At 45.2% G+C, this 27,208-nt stretch overlaps 1 protein-coding gene across 1 annotated transcript in view; it reads right to left on the reverse strand.

Annotated features, from left to right (window-relative positions):
• Positions 1 to 27,208, reverse strand: part of LOC110526925 (SH3 and multiple ankyrin repeat domains protein 2) — a 102,395-nt gene that overhangs the window by 72,126 nt on the left and 3,061 nt on the right. The window contains exons 3-5 of the mRNA XM_090239444.1: positions 25,812 to 25,945; positions 19,260 to 19,373; positions 4,944 to 5,025 (exon numbers count right to left, since the gene is read on the reverse strand). Coding sequence (XP_090095570.1) covers positions 4,944 to 5,025; positions 19,260 to 19,373; positions 25,812 to 25,945 — 330 coding nt within the window. The remainder of the gene's footprint in view (positions 1 to 4,943; positions 5,026 to 19,259; positions 19,374 to 25,811; positions 25,946 to 27,208) is intronic.

Genomic DNA, 27,208 nt, shown 5'->3' on the forward strand with positions numbered 1-27,208 from the left:
AGAACCGAGAAATGTGACGGAGGAGGCGTGAAAAGAGCACTTCTCAGCCTTCACAAAAAGACAATTCTCTAAAAGGCGCTGGAGGACATGTCGAACGTGCTGAACATGAATCTGGAGTGACGGTGAAAAAATCAGGATATCGTCAAGGTAAACGAAAACAAAGATGTTCAGCATGTCTCTCAGGACATCATTGACTAATGCCTGAAAGACAGCTGGAGCGTTAGCGAGGCCGAAAGGAAGAACCCGGTATTCAAAGTGCCCTAACGGAGTGTTAAACGCCGTCTTCCACTCGTCCCCCTCCCTGATGCGCACGAGATGGTAAGCGTTATGAAGGTCCAACTTAGTGAAAAACCTGGCTCCCTGCAGGATCTCGAAGGCTGAAGACATAAGAGGAAGCGGATAACGATTCTTCACTGTTATGTCATTCAGCCCTCGATAATCTATGCAGGGGCGCAGGGAGCCGTCCTTCTTCTTAACAAAAAAAAACCCCGCTCCGGCGGGAGAGGAGGAGGGGACTATGGTACCGGCGGCAAGAGCTACAGACAAATAATCTTCGAGAGCCTTACGTTCGGGAGCCGACAGAGAGTATAGTCTACCCCGGGGGGGAGTGGTTCCCGGAAGGAGATCAATACTACAATCATACGACCGGTGTGGAGGAAGAGAGGTGGCCCTGGTCCGACTGAACACCGTGCGCAGATCGTGATATTCCTCCGGCACCCCTGTCAAATCACCAGGCTCCTCCTGTGAAGAAGAGACAGAGGAAACAGGAGGGATAGCAGACATTAAACATTTCACATGACAAGAGACGTTCCAGGAGAGGATAGAATTACTAGACCAATTAATGGAAGGATTATGACAAACTAGCCAGGGATGGCCCAAAACAACAGGTGTAAAAGGTGAACGAAAAATTAAAAAATAAATGGTTTCGCTATGATTACCAGAAACAGTGAGGGTTAAAGGTAGCGTCTCACGCTGAATCCTGGGGAGAGGACTACCATCCAGGGCGAACAAGGCCGTGGACTCCCTTAACTGTCTGAGAGGAATGTCATGTTCCCGAGCCCAGGTCTCGTCCATAAAACAGCCCTCCGCCCCAGAATCTATTAAGGCACTGCAGGAAGCTGACGAACCGGTCCAGCGTAGATGGACCGACAAGGTAGTGCAGGATCTTGAAGGAGAGACAGGAGTAGTAGCGCTCACCAGTAGCCCTCCGCTTACTGATGAGCTCTGGCTTTTACTGGACATGAAGTGACAAAATGACCAGCAGAACCGCAATAGAGACAGAGGCGGTTGGTGATTCTCCGTTCCCTCTCCTTAGTCGAGATGCGGATACCTCCCAGCTGCATAGGCTCAGCACCCGAGCCGGCAGGGGAAGATGGTAGTGATGCGGAGAGGGGGGCAACGGAGAACGCGAGCTCCTTTCCACGAGCTCGGTGACGAAGATCAACCCGTCGCTCAATGCGAATAGCGAGTTCAATCAAGGAATCCACGCTGGAAGGAACCTCCCGGGAGAGAATCTCATCCTTTACCTCTGCGCGGAGACCCTCCAGAAAACGAGCGAGCAAAGCCGGCTCGTTCCAGCCACTGGAGGCAGCAAGAGTGCGAAACTCAATAGAGTAGTCTGTTATGGATCGATTACCTTGACATAGGGAAGACAGGACCCTGGAAGCCTCCTCCCCAAAAACAGATCGATCAAAAACCCGTATCATCTCCTCCTTAAAGTCCTGATACTGGTTAGTACACTCAGCCCTTGCCTCCCAGATTGCCGTGCCCCACTCACGAGCCCGTCCAGTAAGGAGAGATATGACGTGGGCGACACGAGCAGTGCTCCTGGAGTAAGTGTTGGGCTGGAGAGAAAACACAATATCACACTGGGTGAGGAACGAGCGGCATTCAGTGGGCTCCCCAGAGTAACACGGCGGGTTATTGATTCTGGGCTCCGGAGATTCGAAAGCCCTGGAAGTGGCCGGTGGATCGAGGCGGAGATGGTGAACCTGTTCTGTGAGGTTGGAGACTTGGGTGGCCAGGGTCTCAACGGCATGTCGAGCAGCAGACAATTCCTGCTCGTGTCTGCCTAGCATCGCTCCCTGGATCTCGACGGCTGAGTGGAGAGGATCCGAAGTCGCTGGGTCCATTCTTGGTCGGATTCTTCTGTTACGGTGCGTGAATGAGGACCCAAAAGCGAACTAACGTAAACAGAACTTCTTTAATAACAAAACATAGGTAGGCTCAGATGGACCGGCAGATTCCGACAGGACAGGACAAGGTTGCAGCAAACATGACGATAGTCTGGTTCAGGCATGAATAACACAAACAAGAATCCGACAAAGACAGAAACAAAAACAGAGAGAGATATAGAGGACTAATCAGAGGGAAAAAGGGAACAGGTGGGAAAAGGGGTGACGAGGTAGTTAGGAGGAGACAAGGAACAGCTGGGGGAAAGAGGGGGAGAAAAGGTAACCTAAAACGACCAGCAGAGGGAGACAGGGTGAAGAGAAAGGACAGAAACAAGACACAACATGACAATACATGACACGAGCTCACTCGCCCTACTATTCTCATTACAATATGTTGTTCAAAGTGGTTAGAGAGGCTAATGAGAGAGAAATAATGGAGGCTACCAAAAATATTACAAGATTATTAAATTATGACAGGAGTGTTTACTTCAGTTCCTCCCATTTAATAAGAGAGGAAGCACAAAATTGTCACCTGTCATCAGTCCTCACACATTTCTCTCAGTACCAGTCAGAAGTTGAATAATAGTGAAGACATCAAAACTATGAAATAACACATATGGAATCATGTAGTAACCAAAAAGGGTTAAGCAAATCCAAAATATATATATGCACTGCTAACACAGCGTGCATCCAACCTGGAACCACCAATGTGTCGGAGGAAACACCGTGCACCTGGCAACCTTGGTTAGCGTGCACTGCGCCCGGCCCGCCACAGGAGTCACTGGTGCGCGATGAGACAAGGAGATCCCTACCGGCCAAGCCTTCCCTAACCCGGACGACGCTAGGCCAATTGTGCGTCGCCCCACGAACCTCCCAGTCACGGCCAGTAGCGACAGAGCTTGGGCGCTAACCCAGGGTCTCTTGTGGCACAGCTGGCGCTGCAGTACAGCGGAGGCCCCTGGAATGAATTTCAATTAACAGGTGGACCTTGTTAAAGTACATTTGTGGAATGTCTTTCCTTCTTAATGCATTTGAGCCAATCAGTTGTGTTGTGACAAGGTAGGGTTGGTATACAGAAGATAGCCCTATTTGGTAATATACCACGTCCATAGTATGGCAAGAACAGCTCAAATAAGCAAAGAGACATAAACTGTACAGAGGAGACTGCGTGCATCAGGCCTTCATGGTCAAATTGCTGCAAAGAAACCACTACTAAAGGACACCAATAATAAGAAGAGACTTGCTTGGGCCAAGAAACACGAGCAATGGACCTTAGACCGGTGGAAATCTGTCCTTTGGTCTGATGAGTCCGAGTTTTAGATTTTTGGTTCCAACCGCTGTGTCTTTGTGAGACTCAGAGTACGTGAATGGATTATCACCGTGAAGCATGGAGGAGGAGGTCTGGTGTTGTGGGGGTGCTTTGCTGGTGACACTGTCAGTGATTTATTTAGAATTCAAGGAACACTTAACCAGCATGGCTACCACAGCATTCTACAGCGATACGCCATCCATAGTGGGACTATCATTTGTTTTTCAACAGGACAATGACCCCACATCTCCAGGCTGTTTAAGGGCTATTTGACCAAGAAGGAGAGTGATGGAGTGCTGCATCAGATGACCTGGCCTCCACAATCACACGACCTCAACCCAATTGAGATGGTTTGGAATGAGTTAGACCACAGAGTGAAGGAAAAGCAGCCAAAAAGTGCTCAGCATGTGTGGGAACTACTTCAAGACTTTTGGAAAAGCATTCCAGTTGAAGCTGGTTAAGAGAATGCTTAGAGTGTGCAAAGCTGCCATCAAGGCAAAGGGTGGCTACTTTGAAGAATCTTAAATATAAAATATTTTTTGATTTGTTTAACACGTTTTTGGTTACTATATGATTCCATATGTGTTATTTCATAGTTTTGATGTCTTCCCTATTATTCAGGCCTATAGTTTAGTTCGTAATATTTTTTAAAATAAATTAGCTTTTTTTTTGAGGAGAAGAAGCACTCTTGCTTGCTGAATATAAAATAGGCAATCAAAATGAACTAGTGGGGAAGATTGAATGGCGAGAGCGTAGGCTACATGTAGCTCTGGTGGGATGTGATCTGGCGGTGATAAATTGATATATTGCAGCACTGATGCATTGTACACGTAGCCTATAGAGAACAGAGGGAAATCCATTAATTCATTCATTCATTCACACAACGAACCTGTGTCTTGCAGTGCACGGCCTGTCAGTGGCAGTACAGGTGTCCCATAGAATATTTTCTATTGGTCGAACCACAGGTTCCATAGGGGAGGCATATCTAATTAGATGGGAAAGTTGGCTAGGATGGAATATAGGAAAACCTGCCAAAACAGTGAATGTAAATAGGGGGGAAATGCACTATACCCTCCACTGTGTGTCCAATAAAAAACCCTCCCCAAAGCAAAGAAAACATCTGCACCCCTCCCTCTCCTATCTTGGTCCCCCACAGTAATTTTCAAATGGCCCCTTATGGGAGATATGCCTATATCACACTTCATGCTGTGATTAGTTGTCTAAAATTGTCTAGTGGTCATATCCAACACATTGGAAAGTAGGCCTGTGACTGGGAGTGGATAAGACAATGAGAGAGAAGAAGAAGAGAAAAATGTAATGATAACAATTGAAAACTAGAGCAAAAACAAACCTCTGAGACAAGCTACCACTTCACATAAACTTCCACTTAGCTAATCACCCTGTGGGTTTGTGTGTGTATGCGTGTGTGTGTTTTAATAAAGGCATCTGAGTAACCTTACCTGGAGGCATCAAAGCTATCGTAGGACCCCACAGTGTAGTGTCGGAAGAGTTTCCTCCTGTCCGAGCGGTCAGCTCTTGTGTCTGTGGAAGAACAGGAGGACCAACAGTCATTGACCACATTAGTCACCTACCGCATGCATGGCTACAGAAATCAATTCATCATCTCTAATAGAAAGAGATAAACAAACAACAGCAACATGCAAACTGTGAAACTCCTTTACAAGAAAGTGCAGCTCTGCAATCCAATCAACTGTGCAAACAACCATAGAAATATGGACACGCTCCAGTTTTCATTCTAAAAGTACAAAACGAATGACAAATTACAAATCGAACCCCAACCCCTACCACCCTATAGGCACTTCAAGTATGTAACTCTGAAAGGATTGGATAAGGTGACTGATAACAACAAGCTGCAGAAGTGTGCACCACTGTAACGCAAAGAACTACAATCTACTTTGGTAAAAAGAAACAACACTTAAGCAATAAATCAACTCAAGCAACACACACACACACACACACACACACACACACACACACAGTTACCTCCAAAACAAACTTTCCTCCCGATAGAGCCAGTTTTTTCCATTTGCACTCCTAAATGTCTCTTCCCTCTTTCTCTCCCTCAATTTCTGTCTTTAACATACACCGTCTTTCTATCACTCTCATTCTTTCAGACACGCTTTCTATGTCTTTCCCTCGCTCTTCCTCTTTCTCTCTCTCCCTTTCTTTCAGATGCAATCAGTGGCAGGGACATGCCTTGAATGTCCAGAAATGCCCAAATCCACAGTGTCTAGAGAAAAGCCCGAAAACCAGACAGGCAATCCCACTGAGCGTTGGGTTGAGCTCTGTGGTTATTGCTGAGGAGAAAACATAATGTAAAGGAGAAGAGAGAATAAAGAGGAGGGAGGTGAAAGAGATACATACTTCATCACATCAGGCCCACTCCATAGCAACCACCAGTGTACTGTATGGAGTTTGTTTCCATGACCACCGATCAATGGAGAAGGTACATGACGTGCATGTGTGGTCGCTGTGAAGTTTTCCTTAGTGTGTGTGTGTGTGTCTACATCTGAATGTGTGGGTGTGCAGGTGGAGTGGTAGAATAATTGAAGGGTGTGCGTGCATGTGTGTGTGTGTGTGTGTGGAAGAGGGTGGACGGTTACTGATTTGGTTACAGTTCAACGTGAAGGGAGGTCTTTGTTGACCTCCTCCCTCCTTTGTTCCCTCCCTCCTACTCCCTCCCACTGGGGGAATGAAAAGGACACAAAATGAGCAAGACATATAAAAAATGATTTATGAGTAATAAATAAACTTAGCAGGGTTTAAAGTATTTGAAGGCTTACACAGCAAAGGCACAACAACTACAGTGGGGAGAACAAGTATTTGATACACTGCCGATTTTGCAGGTTTTCCTACTTACAAAGCATGTAGAGGTCTGTAATTTTTATCATAGGTACACTTCAACAGTGAGAGACGGAATCTGAAACAAAAATCCAGAAAATCACATTGTATGATTTTTAAGTAATTAATTTGCATTGTAGATGTAGAGGCCAAGAAGTTGCCATAACAAGCGGTGATGCAGCCAGCCAAGATGCTCTCAATGGTGCAGCTGTACAACTTTTGAGGATCTGAGGGCCCATGCCAAATCTTTTCAGCCTACTGAGGGGGAAGAGGCATTGTCGTGCCCTTTTCACAACTGTTTTGGTGTATGTGGACCATGATAGATCCTTCGTGATGTGAACACCAAGGAACTTGAAGCTCTCGACCCGCTCCACTACAGCCCCGTCGATGTGAATGGGGGAGTGCTCGACCCTCCGTTTCCTGTAGTCCACGCTCAGCTCAATTGCCTTGCTGACGTTGAGGGAGAGGTTGTTGTCCTGGCACCACACAGCCAGGTCTCTGACCTCCTCCCTATAGGCTGCCTCATCATCGTTGGTGATCAGGCTTACCACCGTCGTGTCATCAGCAAACTTAATGATGGTGTTGGGAGTCGTGCACCGCCACGCAGTCGTGGGTGAACAGGCAATACAGGAGGGAACTAAGCACACACCCCTGAGGTGCCCCAGTGTTGAGGGTCAGCTTAGCGGATGTGTTGTTGCCTACCCTCACCACCTGGGGGTGGCCTGTCAGAAAGTCCAGGCTCTAGTTGCAGGGGGAGCTGTTCAGTCCCAGGGTCCTTAGCTTAGTGATGAGCTTGGAGGGCACTATGGTGTTGAAAGGTGAGCAATAGTCAATGAACAACATTCTCACATAGGTATTCCTCTTGTCCAGGTGAGAGAGGACAGTGTGGAGTGCAATAGAAATTCTGTGGATTTGTTGGGGCGGTATGTGAATTGGAGTGGGTCCAGGGTGTCTGGGATGATGATGTTGATGTGAGCCATGACCAGCACTTCAAAGCATGTCATGGCTACAAATGTGAGTGCTACGGGCGATAGTAATTTAGAAAGGTTCTTGCCATTCTTGGGCACAGGGACTATGGTGGTCTGCTTACAACATGTAGGCTTTACAGACTGGGTCAGGGAGAGGTTGAAAATGTCAATGATGGTCTGCGTACCGTCTGAGTATGCGCATAGTCTTAGTACGCGTCCTGATAATCTTTATGGCCCTGCGGCCTTGTGAATGTTAATATGTTTAAAGGTCTTACTTGCAGAGGCTAAGGAGAGCGTGGTCACACAGTCCTCCGGCACAGTTGGTGCTGTCATGCATGGTTCAGTGTTGCTTGCCTCGACACTGAACCATGTAGAGTACCTTGTCAGGAAATTGAAGCTGTGTATTGGGTTTTATTACAGGCACAAAGCTTGTTTTTCCTTTGCTGCCAGAAAATAGTTGATTTGTTGTACTTTTCTCTCTGTGTTGGAATAAGGTGATACTAATTACAGTGCCTTGCGAAAGTATTCGGCCCCCTTGAACTTTGCAACCTTTTGCCACATTTCAGGCTTCAAACATAAAGATATAAAACTGTATTTTTTGTGAAGAATCAACAACAAGTGGGACACAATCATGAAGTGGAACAACATTTATTGGATATTTCAAACTTTTTTAACAAATCAAAAACTGAAAATTGGGCGTGTAAAATTATTCAGCCCCCTTAAGTTAATACTTTGTAGCGCCACCTTTTGCTGCGATTGCAGCTGTAAGTCGCTTGGGGTATGTCTCTATCAGTTTTGCACATTGAGAGACTGAAATTTTTTCCCATTCCTCCTTGCAAAACAGCTCGAGCTCAGTGAGGTTGGATGGAGAGCATTTGTGAACAGCAGTTTTCAGTTCTTTCCACAGATTCTCGATTGGATTCAGGTCTGGACTTTGACTTGGCCATTCTAACACCTGGATATGTTTATTTTTGAACCATTCCATTGTAGATTTTGCTTTATGTTTTGGATCATTGTCTTGTTGGAAGACAAATCTCCGTCCCAGTCTCAGGTCTTTTGCAGACTCCATCAGGTTTTCTTCCAGAAAGGTCCTGTATTTGGCTCCATCCATCTTCCCATCAATTTTAACCATCTTCCCTGTCCCTGCTGAAGAAAAGCAGGCCCAAACCATGATGCTGCCACCACCATGTTTGACAGTGGGGATGGTGAGTTCAGGGTGATGAGCTGTGTTGCTTTTACGCCAAACATAACGTTTTGCATTGTTGCCAAAAAGTTCCATTTTGGTTTCATCTGACCAGAGCACCTTCTTCCACATGTTTGGTGTGTCTCCCAGGTGGCTTGTGGCAAACTTTAAACAACACTTTTTATGGATATCTTTAAGAAATGGCTTTCTTCTTGCCACTCTTCCATAAAGGCCAGATTTGTGCAATATACGACTGATTGTTGTCCTATGGACAGAGTCTCCCACCTCAGCTGTAGATCTCTGCAGTTCATCCAGAGTGATCATGGGCCTCTTGGCTGCATCTCTGATCAGTCTTCTCCTTGTATGAGCTGAAAGTTTAGAGGGACGGCCAGGTCTTGGTAGATTTGCAGTGGTCTGATACTCCTTCCATTTCAATATTATCGCTTGCACAGTGCTCCTTGGGATGTTTAAAGCTTGGGAAATCTTTTTGTATCCAAATCCGGCTTTAAACTTCTTCACAACAGTATCTCGGACCTGCCTGGTGTGTTCCTTGTTCTTCATGATGCTCTCTGCGCTTTTAACGGACCTCTGAGACTATCACAGTGCAGGTGCATTTATACGGAGACTTGATTACACACAGGTGGATTGTATTTATCATCATTAGTCATTTAGGTCAACATTGGATCATTCAGAGATCCTCACTGAACTTCTGGAGAGAATTTGCTGCACTGAAAGTAAAGGGGCTGAATAATTTTGCACGCCCAATTTTTCAGTTTTTGATTTGTTAAAAAAGTTTGAAATATCCAATAAATGTCGTTCCACTTCATGATTGTGTCCCACTTGTTGTTGACTCTTCACAAAAAAAAAAAGTTTTATATCTTTATGTTTGAAGCCTGAAATGTGGCAAAAGGTTGCAAAGTTCAAGTGGGCCAAATACTTTCGCAAGGCACTGTATGTGCAAGCCTCAAGCGCCACACTGAAGGCTCTTCACCCTGTATCATGCAGCCAGTCGTTCTGTCACCAATCAGACGTCTAATTCACCATTGTGATCTCTACAATACTGTTGGGTGGACATCACTAGCAACACACAGGCTCAAACACAGGTGCATTCTTATTTATAAGGCCATTTTAGGAAAACACCTAAAAAATCAATGTCAACAGTAAAGAGGTGACTCCGGAATTCTGGCCTTCTAGGCAGAGTTGCAAAGAAAAAGCCATATCTCAGACCGGCTAATAAAAATAAAATATTAAGATGGGCAAAAGAACACAGACACTGGACAGAGGAACTCTGCCTAGAAGGCCAGCATCCCGGAGTCACCTCTTCACTGTTGACATTGAGACTGGTGTTTTGTGGGTACTTTTTTAATGAAGCTGCCAGTTGTGGACTTGTGAGGCGTCTGTTTCTCAAACTAGACACTCTAATATGCTTGTCCTCTTGCTCAGTTGTACACCAGGGCCTCCCACTCCTCTTTCTATTCTGGTTAGAGACCGTTTGCACTGTTCTGTGAAGGGAGTAGTACACAGCGTTGTAAGATATCTTCAGTTTATTTGCAATTTCTCGCATGGAATAGCCTTCATTTCTCCGAACAAGAATAGACTGACGAGTTTCAGAAGACATTTCTTTGTTTCTGGCCATTTTGAGCCTGTAATCGAGCCCACAAACGCTGATGCTCCAGATATTCAGCTAGTCTAAAGAAGGCCAGTTTAATCAGGACAACAGTTTCCAGCTGTGCTAACATAATATGAAAAGGTTTTTCTAATGATCAATTAGCCTTTTAAAATTATAAACTTGGATTAGCTAACACAATGTGCCATTGGAACACAGGAGTGATGGTTGCTGATAATGGGCCTCTGTACAATAATGTAGATTTTCCATTAAAAAAATCTGCCGTTTCCAACTGCAATAGTAATTTACAACATTAACAATGTCTACTTGGTATTTCTGATCAATTGGATGTTATTGTAAATGGACAAAAAAAATGTGCTTTTCTCTCAAAAACAAGGACATTTCTAAGTGACCCCAAACTTTTGAACGGTAGTGTAGGTCTCCATAGCCTTGGTCTCCAGACCCGACAGAGAGTACAGTCACCCGACAGAGAGTACAGCAGAGTGGTGCCTAGGAGAAGTTCAATCCCGCAGTCATAGTGTCTGTGCGGTGGAAGCGGAGTGGCCCGGACCTTACTGAACACCTCCAGGAGATTCTGCTATTCCGCGGGAATGGCGGAGAGGTCCGGGGCAACTTCCGAGCGCCCAGGAAGACATCCCGGGGCAGGCTACACTGACTTCAGGCAATGAGCTCGGCAGAACAGGATCCAGCCCATGATGGCACTAGCAGACCAGTCAATAAGGGGATTGTGTCGCTGGAGCCAAGAGAATCGCAATACCACGGGAACCTGAGGAGACTTAATGATCAGGAATTGGATCATCTAACTGTGGTTCCCTGACACACATAGGTTGATGGGGGTTGTATGGTGGGTGACCCAGCCTATAGAGTGCCCGTCCAGCGCTCTAACGTCAATGGGAATGGAGAGGGGCTGAGTGGGGATGCCCAGTTCGGACGCCAGGGGAGCGCACATGAAGCTCCCATCGGCCGCAGAGTCGATGAGTACCCGGAGAGATTTCGATTGGTTCCCCCACAGCAAAATGGCATGAAAAAGAGTGCGAGTAAGGGGAGAAGAAAGGTTCTATGTATGGCCCACCAGAGTACTCGCTCCTACCGGTGAGCCTGGTTTTTCAGTGGATAAATGGAGACGAAATTACCAGTAGTCCCGCATACAGGCAACTCTTAGTGTGAAGCCTGTATAGTCGTTCGGCTGGAGACAGTCTAGCTCTGCCTAGTTGCATTGGCTCGGGAAGAGCTGAATCGGCAGGTTTCGGAGACTCTCGAGGGAACCCGGTTAGCCACTGGTTCTCTCGGCAACGGAGCCGACAGAGACTTCCAGTATGCCCCAGAGGGGAGGTGGAATCCTTGGGCGGGCGAGTGAAATCGAATCTCCTTTCCTTCGTTCATTCCCTTACTCGCCCATCGATCCGAATGTTCAAGGTGATGAGATCCATCGGTAGTTCCTGGGCTGCAAGCTTGTATTTTACTTCCTCCAAAGCGCCATAGGAGCATGTCATAACAGTGCTTCCGGGTTCCAGGCACTCTCAGCTGCCAACGTGCAGAAATCCACCGCATAGTCTGCCACACTGTGGGAGTCTTGCCGAAAATGGAGTAACTTCCGGGCAGCCTCTCACGGAAAATGGAGCATCAAAAACGTTCTTCACCTCTGCCACAAACTCCTCCAGACTGAAGCATACGGCGACTGTTGCTCCCATACTGCCGTAGCCCAGGCGAGAGCCCTCCTGGACATTAGTGTGATGAGGTACGCTGTCTTTGAGCGGTCCGAGAGGAAGGAGGAGGGCTACAGCTCGATGATGCAGCTCTCGGGAAACCCGGGGCGCCCGGGGAGGAGGCGCTGCTAACAGCTGGGTTACCGAGGGGCTGGGAAGTTACTGTCATGGTAGGCTGCCTAACAGACAACTTGCGGAATTGCTCCAGCAATGTGTTCAACGCTCTGTCATGGCGTTGCTCCAAGGTCTTGAACCCTTCCATCAGACCACGAAGCAACTCCACGTGCCTTCCAATGTTGGTTCCTTGGGAGGAGATGGCGTTGCAGAGGTCGGTAATACAGATCACAGTCCAAACGGTACAGAACAGCAGGCAGTCACAGGGTCAGGGCAGGCAGAGGTCAATAATCCAGTGTGATGTGACAAGGTACAAAACGGCAGGTAGGCTCAGGTTCGGGGCAGGCAGAATTGGTCAAAACTGGGAAAACTAGAAAACAGGAACTAGAAACAGTCAGGAGCAAAGGGGAAAATGCTGGTAGGCTTGACGAACAAAATGAACGGGCAACAGACAAACATAGAACACATGTATAAATACACTGGGGATAATGTGGAAGATGGGCGACACCTGGAGGGGGGTGGAGACAAGCACAAAGACAGGTGAAACAGATCTTCTGTTACACAGAAGGTTTTTGCTCACATAGATAGAATGTTCCTCTAACTAACAGAACTGGAAACTCAAACATTAGGGAACATTAAACTTCTTCGATATAGGGGGCGCTCTTTTAATTTTTGGATAAAAAAAACGTTCCCGTTTTAAACAAGATATTTTGACACAAAAAGATGCTCGACTATGCATATAATTGACAGCTTTGGAAAGAAAACACTCTGACGTTTCCAAATCTGCAAAGATATTATCTGTGAGTGCCACAGAACTGATGCTACAGGCGAAACCAAGATGAAATTTCAAACAGGAAATGCCCCAGATTTTGAATGCGCTGTGTTCCAATGTCTCCTTATATGGCTGTGAATGCGCCAGGAATGAGCTTACACTTTCTGTCGTTTCCCCAAGGTGTCTGCAGCATTGTGACGTATTTGTAGGCATATCATTGGAAGATTGACCATAAGAGACTACATTTACCAGGTGCTCGCTTGGTGTCCTCCGTTGCAATTATTGCGTAATCTCCACCTGCGTGTATTTTTCCATTTTCTTCAGAGGAGAAACCCAACTGCCACGAATGACTTATCATCGAATAGATATGTGAAAAACACCTTGAGGATTGATTCTAAACAACGTTTGCCATGTTTCTGTCGATATTATGGAGTTAATTTGGAAAAAAGTTTGGCGTTGTAATGACGAACAAAACCGAGCGATTTCTCCTACACAAATAATCTTTTTGGAAAAACTGAACATTTGCTATCTAACTGAGAGTCTCCTCATTGAAAACATCCGAAGTTCTTCAAAGGTAAATTATTTTATTTGAATGCTTTTTTTGTTTTTGTGAAAATGTTGCCTGCTGAATGCTAGGCTTAATGCTATGCTAGCTATCAATACTCTTACACAAATGCTTGTGTAGCTATGGTTGAAAAGCATATTTTGAAAATCTGAGATGACAGTGTTGTTAACAAAAGGCTAAGCTTGTGAGCCAATATATTTATTTCATTTCATTTGCGATTTTCATGAATAGTTAACGTTGCGTTATGGTAATGAGCTTGAGGCTATGATTACGCTCCCGGATACGGGATTGCTCGACGCAAGAAGTTAAGGGGAACATTACAAAAATAAAAAAAAATTATCTCTCCCTACAATTTTAAGCTGGGTAGTTACTGATTTTCCAATATAAAAAGTGTTGCCTTTAAAAATAAAGAAGAGTATGTAACTAAGTACGGTAAACAATTAGACCCAATCTTCACACTTACACGTCCTGCTATCCATGCATTTGCAATGAACACATGAAAGGCCTGCACCATACTGTGTTCCCCTTTTCTGACAGGCATTCTTGGGGGCAACCCTAAGGTACTTCTGATCTGGCAATGTGTGAGACAAGCTCTCTCTGCTCCAGGGCTGGTTCAAAAGGGGTTTCAGCGGGATGGGGTGAGAACAGCCAGACAGGAAATAAGGGTATGCTGTGTCCCATCTGCCCACATATACTGTATATATAAATAGATATATATACAGTACCAGTCAAAAGTTTGGACACACCTACTCATTCAAGGGCTTTTCTTTATTTTTTACTATTTCTTCTACATTGTAGAATAATAGTTAAAACATCAAAACTATTAAATAACACATATGGAATCATGTAGTAACCAAAAAAGTGTTAAACAAATCAAAATATATTTTAGATTTTAGATTCTTCAAAGTAGCCACCCTTTGCCCTGATGACAGCTTTGAACACTCATGGCATTCTCTCAACCAGCTTCACCTGTAATGCTTTTCCAACAGTCTTGAAGGAGTTCCCACATATGCTGAGCACTTGTTGGATCACTCTGTTCACTCTGCGGTCCAAGTCATCCCAAACCATCTCAATTGGGTTGAGGTCGGATGATTGTGGAGGCCAGGTCATCTAATGCAGCACTCCATCACTCTCTTTCTTGGTCAAATAGCCCTTACACAGCCTGGAGGTGTGTTGGGTCATTGTCCTGTTGAAAAACAAATGAAAAGCAAACCAGATGGGATGCAGAATCGCTGCAGAATAGTGTGGTAGCCATGCTGGTTAAGTGTGCCTTGGAATCTAAATAAATCACTGACAGTGTCACCAGCAAAGCACCCCCACACCATCACACATCTTACTCCATGCTTCACGGTGGGAACCACATATGCAGAGATCATCTGTTCATTTTCCAGTTTGACTGACCTTCATATCTTAAACTAATGATGGACTGTCTTTGCTTATTTGAGCTGTTCTTGCCGTAATATGCACTTGGTCTTTTAACAAATATGACTATCTTCTGTGTTTCAACCCTACCTTGTCACTACCAAACTGATTGGCTCAAACCCATTAAGAAGGAAATAAATTCCACAAATTAACTTTTAACAAGGCACACCTGTTAATTGAAATGTATTCCAGGTGAATACCTCATGAAGCTGGTTGAGAGAATGCCAAGAGTGTGCAAAGCTGTCATCAAGGCAAAGGGTGGCTACTTTCAAGAATCTCAAATATATTTTGATTTGTTTCACAATTTGTTGATTAATACATGATTCCATATGTGCTATTTCATAGTTTTGATATCTTCACTATTATTATTATTATTCTGCAATGTAGAAAATAGTAAAAATAAAGAAAAAACATTGAATGAGTAGGTGTGTCCAAACTTTTGACTGGTACTGTATATATATATATGTAATGTGTGCGCTTGGAGTCGGGGAGCAAGTTCAGGGAGTGAATAATTTAATAAATTAACAAAACATAATACAAAACAAGAAACACGAACAATGCACAGACATGAAACTGAAACAATAACGTCTGGGGAAGGAACCAAAGGGAGTGACATAAATAGGGCAGATCATTTTGGAGGTGATGGAGTCCAGGTGAGTGTCATTAGGCGCTGATGTGCGTGACGATGGTGACAGGTATGCTCAATAATCTGCAGTCTGGTGACCTACAGGCTGGACAGGAAGCACACGTGACAGTACCCCCTCCTCGACGCACGGCTCCAGCCGCAGGACACCGACCAAAATGATGATCCCGGGGAATCAGGAGTGGACCGGTCACCTCTGCTGAGGCACGGGAACATGTCGATACGGCTGAGGCATGGGAGCATGGCGCCGGAGAGAGAGCATATGTGACAGTACCCCCTCTACGGTGCGCAGCTCCAGCTGCAAGACGCCAAACAAAGGGACGAGTCCTGGGGATCAGGAGCGGACTGGTCGTCTTCGCTGAGGCACAGAAACCTGACGAACCGGATGAGGCATGAGAGCCTGATGAGCCGGCTGAGACCTCCATGGTTGCGTCAGCCGAGGCACGGGAACCTGTTCACCCAGCTGAGGCATGGGAGCCTATCGAACCTGCTGAGGCATGGAAGACTGTTGAGCCAGCTGAGGCATGGGAGCCTGTCAAACCCGCTGAGGCATGGGAACATGTCAAGTGAGCTGAGGCAGGGGAACCCGTCAAACCCGCTGAGGCATGGGAACCTGTCAATCCAGCTGAGGCATGAGAGTCCGACGAAACCGGCTGAGGCCTCCCTGGTAGCTGCTGTACCGACACCCGGACCCGACATCACCTCCAACACAAAAGAAAAACCACTCCTTGATGCTTCCCTTTGGTGAGGCGTTATTCTGTAACGTGTGCGCTGGGAGTCGGGGAGCAAGTTCAGGGAGTGAATAATTTAATAAATTAACAAAACATAATACAAAACACGAACAGCGCACAGACACGAAACAGAAACAATAACGCCTGCGGAAGGAACCAAAGGGAGTGAGTGCAGATAATCAAGGAGGTGATGGAGTCCAGGTGAGTATCATTAGGCGCTTATGTGTGTGACGATGGTGACAGGCGGGCGCAATAAAGCACACGTGACTATACATATATATATATATATGAGAGAGAGAGACAGAGAGAGAAGTAGCTAGGAAGGGTAAGAGATAATGCATATTGTATTATGCAATTATGCCAACAAAGCACAATTGAATATAATTTAATTGAGAGCGAGACAGAGTAAATAAAAGAAAACAGAGGAATATTGACATAGACAGAGAGAGAGAGAGAGAGAGAGAGAGAGAGAGAGCACGAGAGAGAGAGTAAGGTGACAAAAAGTGGGGGAGAGAGAGTGGGCATAGATAGAATAAATGGGCCATTTGAAAGAGAGCATGAGAAAGAAAGAGAGAAGGGGATGGAGCATGATGTGTTCATTCCCCTGCAGCCCAGAGGACATTAGAACACAGCTGATTTAGCAGTGCAGTGTAGCGCTTAGCCTAGCGTAGCAGAGAGAAGAGAGAACAGAGAGACAGGGCCTATTCATGTGGAGCACATGTATATGTAGAAAGAGAGAGAGATATATGTAGAAAGTGAGAGAGAGAGAGACAGAGAGAGGCTAACACACACTATCACTTCCTTCCTTGACATCCCTTTATTTACCTTTAGCTAGTACATTTAGCCTACACTGAGTCTGAAAATTGTAATTGTAATGTTAATGATCCTTTGCTATGGCTAACAGAAGTAGGATTGCAAGTTGGCTTTTGCTAAGACCATTCCAGTGCTATAGGTAGCACAAAGCAGAGCACTGATTTCTGTTATGCTTATAGAACTATGCTTTGCAACACAATAACTGAGCTAGCACAGATAGAGTGATTGCTAATGCTGTTTTTTTTTATATATTTTTAATTGAACCAAATTCTTATTTACAATGACAGCCTAACCCGGCCAAACCCTAACCCGGACAACGCTGGGCCAATTGTGCACCGCCCTATGGGACTACCAATCACATCCGGTTGTGATACAGCCGGGAATCGATCCAGGGTCTGTAGTGACGCCTCTAACACTGAGGTGCAGTGCCTTAGACCGCTGCGCCACTCTGGAGCCTAACTTGGTTATTGACCAATAGTATGGGAATGGGAAGGAACCTAGCTAAGCCTCCAGAAATATTATTATTATTATTTATTTATTTATTTTCCTAGAAATGATTGTGGTTATCAGCAATAGAATGACAACCATGACATACACGAGTGATGTCACACTTGTGCCAGCATACCAGTGTTTAATCCCCAGAAGACCCCTTGCTTCAAAGGGCATGAGGCAGATCATACAGTACAAAGCTGGCAAATAAATCCAAGGGCTTTTGATGACATAGCAGTGAACATGCACACAGTAACATACTAGCTCAAAGCATAGTAGCGGTGCATAGATAAAATCACTGGGGAAGCCAAGCCAGGGAAAGAAAGCCATATTACAACCTAAGTGTTGTGATAATTGCATTGTTTGCTCTATAACCTGTTAGTTAATACCAGTGGAGGCTGCTGATGGGAGGACGGCTCATAATAATAAGTCCACAAAGCATATTGCATGTAGCAAACAGTTACATGACCTATAGCATGGTCCAGAAAGTTAATGTTTACAACATTTTCGGACGAATAAACAACCATTGGTTTAGAATCACAGAGAGTTACCGCAAGTCGAAAAGAAAACAGGAGCTGCCTCGACTATTCCAACACCATTTCAAATTCATCATCAAATCACCTATGGGTGGTCTAATACAGTGACAACTAAAAGATACCAAAAACGATTTAGTCCAGTCAACGTAAGCTAAATATGATGTGGCTGTCCATGTTACTGATTTGTGTGTGTGTGTATGTCCATGCGTGCCAGTAGAAAAAACATGTTGACTCACCCTACTTCTAGAGAAACACCAATGACATCCTCCTCTCTTTCATGTTGCCGAAACTGTCTGTCTGTCATACAGTACACACTTTAAGTTTTTGTTGTCCTAGGCTACCTGGCTAAAATGCTTGCTTGCTATCCTAACTTCCTTCATGGGCAACGATGCGCAAGCCCAGCAAGTTAATATTAGCCTATTACATCTAGCTAGCTACATTGAACATTCCTCATCTCAGGCCCAGGGGCACAATGTATGCATTTATGGTTGGATCAGAATCGCCATTATAATCATTGGCCAGTATCTGGAATTAAGTAAAAGTAAAGTAAAGTCCAAATCCCTATCTCCCTCCATAGTTAATTTAAGAAAGGGACGATTTTAGCTAGCTATCTAACCACCAGAGAACAAAAACACAACGAAATGCTACAATTAAATTTTTTTTGTTGTAAATTAAGTTTAGCTTTTGATGTGATGTCGTTGGTGTGAAGCCAAATCCAAATGGGCGGTAACAATGTCTTAGTCTTTTTGACCAGACAACTCCCTCCCTCCTCCATCTCTTGCTCTCTACCTCTCTTTCCTCCTTCCTGTCAGCCTGGAAAGACCCCTTAGCCAAGGCCTGGGCAACTTCAGTCCTCAGGGGCCTGATTGGTGTCACACTTTTGCCCCAGCCCGAGCTAACACACCTGACTCCAATAATCAACAATCATGATCTTCAGTTAAAAATACAATTGGTTTAAATAAGCTGTGTTTGCTAAGGATGGGGTAAAAGTGTGACACTAATCAGGCCCCCCGAGGACTGAAATTGCCTAGGTCTGCCCGAGCCCCTACACACCTTTGGTAGGCAGTCAAATGCTGATGGCTCCATCTAGTGTGTTAATTGGGCTTAGGGGACTCCTCCATATTCCTCCACATTACACCAATCCAAATATTTTGGATCTGTACACACTGAGCAGTCTCTGTGCAGAGCCCATCTACTGGGTGGAAAAGTGGGTCTCGGTGCCCTAGGATGCCACCAGGAGGATCCATAGAGCAGAAATCATCCCTCCTCCTCCACAGAGCTCCCCAACCACTCTTTCCAACTCTCCTATTCCCAAATATCTGGGTCAGCATGCTTAATGACTTACGCGTCCTCTCCTCGCTGGGCTTGGCAGGAATCTCCTCCACGCACTCCGCAGGAAACCAGCCCACCTGGCCCCGGGCACTGCCTTCCCAGAACCCCCCCTCTCCAATACTCAGAACTGGAGGGAGGGAGGGAGGGAGGGAGGGAGGGAGGGAGGGAGAGAGGGAGGGAGAGAATCATTATACGCAGCACATGTACTGTAGTAAATGTCACTCACGGAATGCATGGTACCTGTGTTTATAGAGCTCGCCAGCTTGTAGTCCTCATTTTTATTTTATTAATTACCTCTGGTTCGTTCAGCCATTCCTGTGAATAGTGAAAGAATGGGGTTTTGGGATAAACGCCAAAAATAAGATCTGAGGTTAACACAGGCTTAGGAGATCTTATACCTTTTGTTGTATGAGACAATATCAGCCAGTTAACATGGCCTTTATGAATTATGAAGCCTTCATGTGGTTTATGTGCTTGTTTTGAATAAATCAAATACAATTGTATTAACCACATGCGCCGAATACAACAGGTAGACCTTACAATAAAATGCTTACTTACGAGCCCTTAACCTCACTAGGGTACCGGTACAGAGTCAATGTGTGGGGGCACCGGATAGCTGAGGTAATATGTGTATGTGTCAAATAAAATCTAAGTTTATTTGTCACATACGCCAAAGTCTAGGTCCAACAGTGAAATGCTTACTTACAGGCTCTAACCAATAGTGAAAAAAAGTTATTAGGTGAACAATAGGTAAGTAAAGAAATAAAAACAACAGTAAAAAGACAGTGAAAAACAGTAGCGTGGCTATATACAGTAGTGAGGCATAAAAGTAGCGAGGCTACATACAGACACCGGTTAGTCAGGCTGATTGAGGTAGTATGTACAAGTAGATATGGTTAAAGTGACTATGCATATATGGTGAACAGAGAGTGGCAGTAGCGTAAAGAGGTTGGCGGGTGGTGGGTGGCGGGTGGCGGGACACAATGCAGATAGCCTGATTAGCCAATGTGCGGGAACACTGGTTGGTCGGGCCAATTGAGGTATTATGTACATATGTACAGGAATGTATAGTTAAAGTGACTGTGCATATATTTTTTATTTTATTTTTTTTATTTTACCTTTATTTAACCAGGTAGGCAAGTTGAGAACAAGTTCTCATTTACAATTGCGACCTGGCCAAGATAAAGCAAAGCAGTTCGACAGATACAACAACACAGAGTTACACATGGAGTAAAACAAACATACAGTCAATAATAAAGTATAAACAAGTCTATATACAATGTGAGCAAATGAGGTGAGAAGGGAGGTAAAGGCAAAAAAAGGCCTTGGTGGCAAGGTAAATACAATATAGCAAGTAAAACACTGGAATGGTAGTTTTGCAATGGAAGAATGTGCAAAGTAGAAATAAAAATAATGGGGTGCAAAGGAGCAAAATAAATAAATAAATTAAATACAGTTGGGAAAGAGGTAGTTGATAGGGCTAAATTATATGTGGGCTATGTACAGGTGCAGTAATCTGTGAGCTGCTCTGACAGTTGGTGCTTAAAGCTAGTGAGGGAGATAAGTGTTTCCAGTTTCAGAGATTTTTGTAGTTCGTTCCAGTCATTGGCAGCAGAGAACTGGAAAGAGAGGCGGCCAAAGAAAGAATTGGTTTTGGGGGTGACTAGAGAGATATACCTGCTGGAGCGTGTGCTACAGGTGGGAGATGCTATGGTGACCAGCGAGCTGAGATAAGGGGGGACTTTACCTAGCAGGGTCTTGTAGATGACATGGAGCCAGTGGGTTTGGCGACGAGTATGAAGCGAGGGCCAGCCAACGAGAGCGTACAGGTCGCAATGGTGGGTAGTGTATGGGGCTTTGGTGACAAAACGGATTGCACTGTGATAGACTGCATCCAGTTTGTTGAGTAGGGTATTGGAGGCTATTTTGTAAATTACATCGCCAAAGTCGAGGATTGGTAGGATGGTCAGTTTTACAAGGGTATGTTTGGCAGCATGAGTGAAGGATGCTTTGTTGCGAAATAGGAAGCCAATTCTAGATTTAACTTTGGATTGGAGATGTTTGATATGGGTCTGGAAGGAGAGTTTACAGTCTAACCAGACACCTAAGTATTTGTAGTTGTCCACGTATTCTAAGTCAGAGCCGTCCAGAGTAGTGATGTTGGACAGGCGGGTAGGTGCAGGTAGTGATCGGTTGAAGAGCATGCATTTAGTTTTACTTGTATTTAAGAGCAGTTGGAGGCCACGGAAGGAGAGTTGTATGGCATTGAAGCTTGCCTGGAGGGTTGTTAACACAGTGTCCAAAGAAGGGCCGGAAGTATACAGAATGGTGTCGTCTGCGTAGAGGTGGATCAGAGACTCACCAGCAGCAAGAGCGACCTCATTGATGTATACAGAGAAGAGAGTCGGTCCAAGAATTGAACCCTGTGGCACCCCCATAGAGACTGCCAGAGGTCCGGACAACAGACCCTCAGATTTGACACACTGAACTCTATCAGAGAAGTAGTTGGTGAACCAGGCGAGGCAATCATTTGAGAAACCAAGGCTGTTGAGTCTGCCGATGAGGATGTGGTGATTGACAGATCAATGAATACGGCTGCACAGTAATGTTTCTTATCGATGGCGGTTAAGATATCGTTTAGGACCTTGAGCGTGGCTGAGGTGCACCCATGACCAGCTCTGAAACCAGATTGCATAGCAGAGAAGGTATGGTGAGATTCAAAATGGTCGGTAATCTGTTTGTTGACTTGGCTTTCGAAGACCTTAGAAAGGCATGGTAGGATAGATATAGGTCTGTAGCAGTTTGGGTCAAGAGTGTCCCCCCCTTTGAAGAGGGGGATGACCGCAGCTGCTTTCCAATCTTTGGGAATCTCAGACGACACGAAAGAGAGGTTGAACAGGCTAGTAATAGGGGTGGCAACAATTTCGGCAGATAATTTTAGAAAGAAAGGGTCCAGATTGTCTAGCCCGGCTGATTTGTAGGGGTCCAGATTTTGCAGCTCTTTCAGAACATCAGCTGAATGGATTTGGGAGAAGGAGAAATGGGGAAGGCTTGGGCGAGTTGCTGTTGGGGGTGCAGTGCTGTTGACAGGGGTAGGAGTAGCCAGGTGGAAAGCATGGCCAGCAGTAGAAAAATGCTTATTGAAATTTTCAATTATGGTGGATTTATCAGTGGTGACAGTGTTTCCTATCTTCAGTGCAGTGGGCAGCTGGGAGGAGGTGTTCTTATTCTCCATGGACTTTACAGTGTCCCAGAACTTTTTTGAGTTAGTGTTGCAAGAAGCAAATTTCTGCTTGACAAAGCTAGCCTTGGCTTTTCTAACTGCCTGTGTATAATGGTTTCTAGCTTCCCTGAACAGCTGCATATCACGGGGGCTGTTCGATGCTAATGCAGAACGCCATAGGACGTTTTTGTGTTGATTAAGGGCAGTCAGGTCTGGGGAGAACCAAGGGCTATATCTGTTCCTGGTTCTAAATTTCTTGAATGGGGCATGTTTATTTAAGATGGTTAGGAAGGCATTTTTAAAAAATATCCAGGCATCCTCTACTGATGGGATGAGGTCAATATCCTTCCAGGATACCCCGGCCAGGTCGATTAGAAAGGCCTGCTCGCTGAAGTGTTTCAGGGAGCGTTTTACAGTGATGAGAGGAGGTCGTTTGACCGCTGACCCATTACGGATGCAGGCAATGAGGCAGTGATCGCTGAGATCTTGGTTGAAGACAGCAGAGGTGTATTTAGAGGGGAAGTTGGTTAGGATGATATCTATGAGGGTGCCCGTGTTTAAGGCTTTGGGGAGGTACCTGGTAGGTTCATTGATAATTTGTGTGAGATTGAGGGCATAAAGTTTAGATTATAGGATGGCTGGGGTGTTAAGCATGTTCCAGTTTAGGTCGCCTAGCAGCACGAGCTCTGAAGATAGATGGGGGGCAATCAGTTCACATATGGTGTCCAGAGCACAGCTGGGGGCAGAGGGTGGTCTATAGCAGGCGGCAACGGTGAGAGACTTGTTTTTAGAAAGGTGGATTTTTAAAAGTAGAAGTTCAAATTGTTTGGGTACAGACCTGGATAGTAGGACAGAACTCTGCAGGCTATCTTTGCAGTAAATTGCAACATGTCTGAATTTTTGGTGGTCTTCCTAAGCCAGGATTCAGACACAGCTAGAACATCCGGGTTGGCAGAGTGTGCTAAAGCAGTGAATAGAACAAACTTAGGGAGGAGGCTTCTAATGTTAACATGCATGAAACCAAGGCTATTACGGTTACAGAAGTCGTCAAAAGAGAGCGCCTGGGGAATAGGAGTGGAGCTAGGCACTGCAGGGCCTGGATTCACCTCTACATCGCCAGAGGAACATAGGAGGAGTAGAATAAGGGTGCGACTAAAAGCAATAAGAATTGGTCGTCTAGAACGTCTGGAACAGAGAGTAAAAGGAGGTTTCTGGGGGCGATAAAATAGCATCAAAATCAAAATCATCAAAATCAGCATCAAAATCAAAATCAAAATAGCATATGATAAACAGAGAGTAGCAGCAGCATAAAAGAGGGGTCGGGGGGGGGGGGGGGGTAGCCATTTGATTACCCGTTCAGAAGTCTTATGGTTTTTGGGTAAAAACTGTTGAGAAGCCTTTTTGTCCTAGACTTGGCACTCCGGTACCGCTTGCCATGCAGTAGTAGAGAGAACAGTCTATGACTGGGGTGGCTGGAGTCTTAAACTATTTTTAGGGCCTTCCTCTGACATCACCTGGTGTAGAGGTCCTGGATGGCAGGCAGCTTAGTCCGAGTGATGTACTGGGCCGTACGCATTACCCTCTGTAGTGCCTTGCGTTCGGAGGCCGAACAATTGCCGTACCAGACATCACTATGTAACCAGTCAGGATGCTCTTGATGTTGCAGCTGTAGAACCTTTTGAGGATCTCAGGACCCATGCCTAATCTGAGGACCCATGCCAAGTCTCCTGATGGGGAATAGGTTTTGTCGTGCCCTCATCACGACTGTCTTGGGGTGCTAATACCATGTTAATTTGTTGGTGATGTGGACACCAAGGAACTTGAAGCTCTCAACCTGCTCCACTGCAGCCCCGTCGATGAGATTAAACTACCAATGGGAAATTCAAAACTGTTATATCTTATGCTTCACGAAATTGTGGCTGAGCGATGACACTATCAACATACAGCTGGCGGGTTATACGCTGAACCGGAAGGGTAGGACAAGGGATGGCGGACTATGTATTTTCGTAATTAACAGGTGGTGAACGATATCTAAGTCTCGAGCAATTGTTCGCCTGAGGTAGAGTATCTCATGGTAAGCTGTAGAACACACTATCTACCTAGAGAGTTTTCTGTTTACCTACAACCATAGACTGAGGCTGGCACTAAGACAGCATTGAATGAGCTGTGTTCCGCCATAAGCAAACAAGAAAACGCTCACCCAGAGGCGGTGCTCGTAGTAGCCGGGGACTCTAATGCAGGGAAACTTAAATCCATTTTCCCAAATTTGTATCAGCATGTTAAATGTGCAACCAGAGGGGAAAAAACTCTGGACCACCTTTACTCCACACACAAAGACGCATACAAAGCTCTCCCTCGCCATCCATTTGGCAAATCTGACCATAATTTGATGCTCCTGATTCCTGTCTACAAGCAAAAATTAAAGCAGGAAGCATCAGTGACTAGATCAATAAAACAGTGGTCAGATGAAGGAGATGCTAAGCTACAGGACTGTTTTGCTAGCACAGACTGGAATATGTTCCGCGATTCCTCCGAGGGCATTGAGGAGTACACCATTTTGTTCCTCAAAGATTGCATGTTTGCTAGCAGAATTGAAGGAAGTGGTGGTTCATTTGATTGCCTACGAATTCTCAGAAGGCAGCCCGCCCTCTGTCCCCTTTTTCTCTGCCTCATCTTCACGCAAATAACGGGGATCTGGGCCTGTTTCCGAGAAAACAGTATATATTTCGCGCCGGGCTCGTCAGCCTCGTTAAAGGAAAAAAAGGATTCTGCCAGTCCGGGGTGAGTAATCGCAGTCCTGATGTTCAGAAGTTATTTTCGGTCATAAGAGACTGTAGCGGCAACATTATGTACAAAATAAGTTAAAAAAATAAGTTACAAACAATGCAAATAAACAAACAAAAAACACAATTGGTTGGGGACACGTAAAACGTCAGCCTTCTTCTCCGGCGCCATTGTTACACCATTGTTACACCATTGTTACAATACATAAATGCTTCAGCTGATGAAGATGATCTCATTGAACAAAACGTGTAAGATCTCTTCAGCCCGTGTTTACTACAGAACTTTTATTCTACGAGTATCCAAACCACCCTCCAAACCCCCCATATGCTTTGGCCAACAAGCCATGGTGGAGTTAGTGCTTACAAAAATACGCCACTATTATTGCTCTCTATTAGTTTATTTCTCAGGGACCACATGTGCAACAAATGTTGAACCAGATTTAGCTATATACACAGCTCATTTCCACCGGTGTCACAAATGTATTCAGTGGTAGAGCAGCGTTAAGCATAATACAATTGTATCTGTATGTTCTCTCCTTAACATTTCCTAATGTCTCACCTTTGACCCTGTCATTCTTGTAGAGGGTGATCTCTCCCTCGGCCCGTGGATGGTAGGAATGGACCACCACAAAGTGCCTACCTGGTACGGCACTGTACAGCTTCCTCCGCTGCACCACCACCTCCACATTACCACTGGGGCTGAGGGTGGGGACAGAGAGGTGGGAAGGAGGGAAGAGAGGAGAGGAGATGGAAGAGGGGTGAGAGAGAAGAGGAGATAAGAGGAATATTTTATTTTTATTTATTTTATATAACATTTATTTAACTAGGTAGATAGAGGAGTAGTGCATATTAGTACATGCCACATTTGACAGAGTACCACAGTATACACAGTATATATTGCAAACTCTTAAGTTACACCGCTGTCCTTATGGAGCTTGTATATGGGGCAGGATGGAAGCTGACACATAAAGTATCGCAGATCCCTGCAGTGTCCTCTGGGTAGGGAAGAGAGGACACTGGGTTCACCCACCACACAAGCAGAAAGACATCCCAACACAGGGAAAAGAGAGAGAGTCTGTGCTTTCCTTTCTGAGACGCAATTGATACATTTCCGACAGGAAGTCTCAGATCTTTATTTTTTTTGCGAGTGTACCCGCCAACCCCCCCCCCCCCCCCCCCCCCGCATAACCAAAGGAGAGGAACAAGCACACGTGTACATTTGCTTGAGTCCAACTACAGATGAAAACGCATGTTTACTACACTACTGAGATGGACCTAATGTTGTGTATCCATTGGTGTCTGGGTTGATCTGTTAGAGTATTGTATTGGAGCGCCACTTGGTGGTAAGCCCCAGCAACAGCAGCATTGTAAGTATTCAAACACAGTCAAACAGAGAGAAAGAGACAGTGAGCGGGTGGGATAGAATGAGAGTGATTGTCAGAGAGAGAGAGAGAGGGAGAGAAAGAGGGAGGAGGCATTTAGGAGGAGTGAGAGAGAGACACGGTAAGTGGGTCACCTTATCCTGAACACCACTCCTCTCCTCAACCCTGAGCCTATGGAGATCTAGCCCCATTCCAGATCCACACACACACACACACACACACACACACACACACACACACACACACACACACACACCTTTTAATATTTGTTACATTTCAGGACTTTTTGGGGAGTAAAAATGTTTGACCATTAGAAATCCTATTTTCCCTAACACCTAACCCTACCCCTAATCATTAACATAACCCTAACCTTAAACCCCTAACCCTTAAGCTTAAAATAACATTTGAACAAATACAGGACATTAAAATAGTCATGACTTTTTAGAAAAGTTATTGTTTTCCTACCATGTCAGGACATACGGGTGAATTGTTAGGAAATTGGCGTGCTGATAAGATAGAAAAACAAGTACACACACACACACACACACATACACACACTTAGGGGAAGGCCAGG

Source organism: Oncorhynchus mykiss, chromosome 6 (assembly GCF_057628025.1).
Source record: "Oncorhynchus mykiss isolate SJ-2025 chromosome 6, ASM5762802v1, whole genome shotgun sequence".
NCBI classification, from domain to species: Eukaryota; Metazoa; Chordata; class Actinopteri; order Salmoniformes; family Salmonidae; genus Oncorhynchus; species Oncorhynchus mykiss.